The 4,537-nt window shown below is 39.2% G+C and overlaps 1 protein-coding gene across 1 annotated transcript in view; it reads right to left on the minus strand.

Moving 5' to 3' along the window:
• LOC104621336 (uronyl 2-sulfotransferase-like) overlaps positions 1-1,871 on the minus strand; it is a 31,525-nt gene extending 29,654 nt beyond the window's left edge. The window contains exons 1-2 of the mRNA XM_010287794.1: positions 1,851-1,871; positions 1,067-1,164 (exon numbers count right to left, since the gene is read on the minus strand). Of these exons, the coding sequence (XP_010286096.1) occupies positions 1,067-1,164; positions 1,851-1,871 (119 nt within the window). The remainder of the gene's footprint in view (positions 1-1,066; positions 1,165-1,850) is intronic.
• Positions 1,872-4,537: the final 2,666 nt, after the last annotated feature.

Raw genomic sequence — 4,537 nt, forward strand, 5'->3', positions numbered from 1 at the left:
CTACGATCCTCCTTCTTGCAGCTCCTAGTGAGATTAGGAAGTAGCTGAAGGAAGTGCAAGAGCATGATAGGAGACAGATCAGATTAACATCAGATCAGACAAGCTGCAGAGCGGTATTTCAATATGCTGTTTGGGAATCTCATAGAGGTATGGTGTGAAAGTAGTCAGGCGTGTCACTGTTGTTAAAGGGACTCCTCATATGTACACGTTAAGTGTGCAAACATAAGCATTTGCAAATGAGGCCAAAATGCATTAAAAAAAGTGTAATGAAATGAAGTCATGAGTCTGTTTTGATACTTAGAAACTGAGACATAAGAATGAATACATTTTCACTTGTTATTACTGCTACAAAAAAGTATGGCTTTTGAAAGAAAATTTTGAAGACGTACAGTTGTTGCATTATGGAGAAGCTGTAACAACAAATAAATAGAATACCTTTAAGTTGAACAAACTTAATAAAGAACATGCTGTGACCAACAAATGAAAGTATTTGAAAACAAGATGGTATTTAAAATTATTCACATATTATTGCATAAAAGTTTACTAAGCAGTATCAATAATACAGCGAAACGAGAATGGCATAGACATTCAAAATGAGCTAGCTCAATTACAGCAGTAGAAGGCTGCACTTTACATAGTTTTAAGCATGATTACTATTTCTTACATGGACACAGAAACCTGGAATTCCTCAGCTATAGACCTGAGACGAGCATCTGAGCAGAGCTAAAACATGCATTACAAAATTACAGCACAGGTAAAACGATTAATAAGCACATATGATCACTGCCATTCTCACCTTGCCAACCCAGAAAAGAAAAATCCACATAAATACATCCAGATTTGATGAATTATTTAAGTATTAAATGAAGAAAAAAAGAATAGTACTGCATTCGTATTATCCTCCTTATGCCAAAATATATGCATGCAGTTACCACATACAGCACTACACTGTACTTGCACTTTGCTCTTGTACTTCAAATAACTGTTGTCTCTTTATTACCAGTTTCTGATAAAATGTTGGCAACCGCTACTGCTGAACAAATTGGAATACCTTGTACATATTTACCTGCATCTTGGATGTTGTCCACAGAAATATGGTATGATGTAAAATAACCTAGGATTGGAACATTCAGGGTAGTTTTCAAGGATACATACATTAATGTCCTGTGGGGAAGAAAAGAAAAAAGAAAAAAAAAATAGAGGTTGAACACTGCATTTTTCTTTCTCTATTAAACATTTTCTTTATCTCATACTTTATACAGTCATTTCAGAGAATTGTGCTGAGGCTATACCAAATACCTTACAAGTCATCTACTGGTCAATTAATCTAGTTCTAAATATCATTAGAAAGTTTTTTTTTGGGGGGGGGGGATGTAGGAAAAATGATTTTGTCCTACAATGCAAAAAACACATTTATTTTTTCATAGCTGCAAATTATGCAATTATTATATTGAGATTACCGTGTGATTCAAAGTGGGACACATGGATCAACTTTCATATTGAGTTATCTTTAAAATATTCAGGAGATTATTTTCAGACTCTTCTTTCTTCTAAATATACCCTGGGGGAAACCTGAAGTAGCCAGAATAAATCAAATTGAGACAACAATTATTTTCTTTATTTTTTTTCTATTCTGCTTCATTCAATGCCTGGAATGAACAAACATTAAGTGGTAATTTGCACAGCTTGCTCTTGATATAAAAACATACATCACTTTTGATTACAATTCTGCACATTCCTCAGACGTTCAGAATTGAGCCTATTGTGTAAACTTTCACTGAGTAAAGGGCTTATTAGAAAGTATTTATCAATTTCATGATTTATCGTTCATCTAATTAGGAGCTACTTACCATTTTTCGACGACTAGGCATAGCTACTGAACCCTGGGGAACTGTATTCCATTTCTAGCTTTACTCTAGCACAACGATAAATGTATCTGCATGCGGGACTGAATTCCTCTACCCTTATCTAGTCTAATAGACCCTTCCTCTGCAAGCGGACCCACCGACTCCAGAGAGACGTACAGAGCAAAAAAAAAAGTGCAAGACAACACAAGCAAAGATGAAAGGATCTCATCTTTGCAAAAACCATCTTCATTCTTATTTAAAGACATGTGCTTTTATAATGCAACAGGCTTGATACACATCAATATCAAACCAATGGCTAACCAAATCCATACCTCACCAAGGAAATAAAACGCGATAGAGAACACTTCAGTGGGCAACATGCCCTCCGCAAAGACCGAAGCGCTTGGCAGTGCGGGAGGCATGGAGAGCATCCCCTGCTCTCCCAGGGCAGCGCGGGGTACAGGCCTCCGCTTCTGAGACCTCAGCGCAGAAAAGCTCTTCCCAGAAGTTCAGCCCTCACGCCTAACTTCGTTAGTGTCACATTTGGGTCCGTAAGCCTTTTAAAGTACATTCCTGTTTCCTCCTCTGTCTAACACTTACGTAAATCGAATTTTATAACCACATCAGAAGATCCTGGCCTGGGAAGCAAATCACATGGTGAGGAATCATCAAAGAAAACAACATAAAAATTGCCAACTGGGATACAAACAACCTTGCTCCCCCTTATGTATTTAAGCATACTGAGAAGGGCTGGCCTTAAATACGTACCAGAAGATTTATGGTCAAGATCTGAATTTTGACACTCAAGGCTCTGAAGCTAACCAGCCCCCCATTCTCAATGCTAGGAACGCTACTAAGAAATCTATTTGTGGCACAAGCAAAGTGTCCCTCCTATCATCTTGATAATTGTTTTTTTTTAAACATGAATTAAAAATTGCAGTTCTTAAAAGGCTTGTTGTGCTCTTACGACAGACACCACCAGAGATGTTTTCAGGGACGCTTATTTTCAGTTTCCAGAAGAAACTGCACAGACCTGCACTAAATTCATAAATTGCCTGGATTTAAAAAAATTGGAAATACTGTCCCAGCAATAGTTTAAATTATGTCGAAGCTGCCATCCACTTGATTAATGGATTAATTAGAAGGCAGAAGAACTATGTCAGATTTAGAAATTATTAGTATCACCCAATCAAGAGCTGTTCCTCCTTTCTCGCTCCTATACAAAGGTGAAGGGACATAAACTCACAGCAAAGAAACCTATTGTTTCTTTGCAAGAATAATGAATACAGTGAGTCAGAAAATATTCCCTGAGATAGATAAGAATCAATACCTGATCCAGGAGCCTAACAGAGACCTTTCTTTCTGAAAGCACTATTTGATTAATATGGCCGAAGAAACATTCAGACAGTAAAAGCAACGTAAATTTGCGAGGAAAATCCTGCAGCTTTAACAATTGCACAGCTTATATTTAGTCAGAAAGAGATTTTTAGTATTCCTTTTTAAGGGTAAACTGCTGTAGGATCACTGAAACAACCGGGATGGCACTAATCTAAACTATCGAGTGGCAATCCCCTTCAAATTTGATTTGTGGAAAGAATGCGAAAGGATGAGAGAGAAAAATCTTCCTCCCTCCTCACTGATGCACTCAAGGTTTCAGATAAAGGCCAGGTATGCTTTCATAGGAACCTACGATTTTTTGGCGCACAACGGCACGCTTTTCACGTTCCTGACGTCAGAAGCACCAGGTTTTACCCTGGGGTAAGAGCACTGCCCCGTTCCAGCCTGCGTGTGCCAGCAGCGCTGCGCGGCGCATCGCAGCTGCTGGCGGGTCCCGAGCCACCTGCAGCGCCGGCTCGCCTTTCCTACTTTCATGTATCCACACCTTGTGAAATAAATCACCAGCCACCAGCCGTCCCCTCAGAGGAGATTTTACTTGATGATAGTTATGCAGCTCCACGAGGCGTGAAGTCACTGTTTAATCAAGAGGTGGGGCGAAGGAAAGGCTGGCCGGAGGTGTGCTGGTCCTTACAAAACTTAAACACGGCTGAAGGAAGGAGCTCTTCGGTTGTGAGCGGGACTTAGAGGAATTTCGTTTTTTCCCCGAGCACGGAAAGCTAAGGTGAAATTCCATTATTCTAGGCAATGTTATTGTGTTATCCCAAGCAACGTTAATGCTACTCTTCCCAGTAAGAGCATGTTTTCCCAGCAGGACACAGATCTTTCAGGGCAGAAAGGTTTTTATGTGAAACAACAAATTGCAAGGTGACACATGTCAGCCTTGCTCATTTAAATCACTGGAGGAGCCTTGTAAAAAAAATTATTCAAACACAGCTCAGAAAGATACAGAAAGAAACAGAGCTACTTTGATCATACCCCTCCCCAATAAAGAAAGAGGAATTTTATTTTATTCCTCAGCTCCTGGCTACAATCCACACTGCTCATGTCCTGCTGGGCTTCTGTCTCCAGGAGGGCCCAGAACCAGCCCTGGGGCTGCAAGTAACAACAGGAACCATCTTTCTTTTTAATGGTACTGTATTTTTCTATTGTTACAATTTTGGCTGAAATTGTAAATTGGTAATGTCTACTTCCTTCCTCTGTAAAACTGTTTTTCCTATAAAAATCACAATGTGCCCTAATCTATTTATCGGTCAATGAGCCAGACTACTATCTATCAGAAATATATCAAAGGT

The sequence above is a fragment of the Phaethon lepturus genome, unplaced genomic scaffold (genome assembly GCF_000687285.1).
Source record: "Phaethon lepturus isolate BGI_N335 unplaced genomic scaffold, ASM68728v1 scaffold24545, whole genome shotgun sequence".
Classification (NCBI taxonomy): domain Eukaryota; kingdom Metazoa; phylum Chordata; class Aves; order Phaethontiformes; family Phaethontidae; genus Phaethon; species Phaethon lepturus.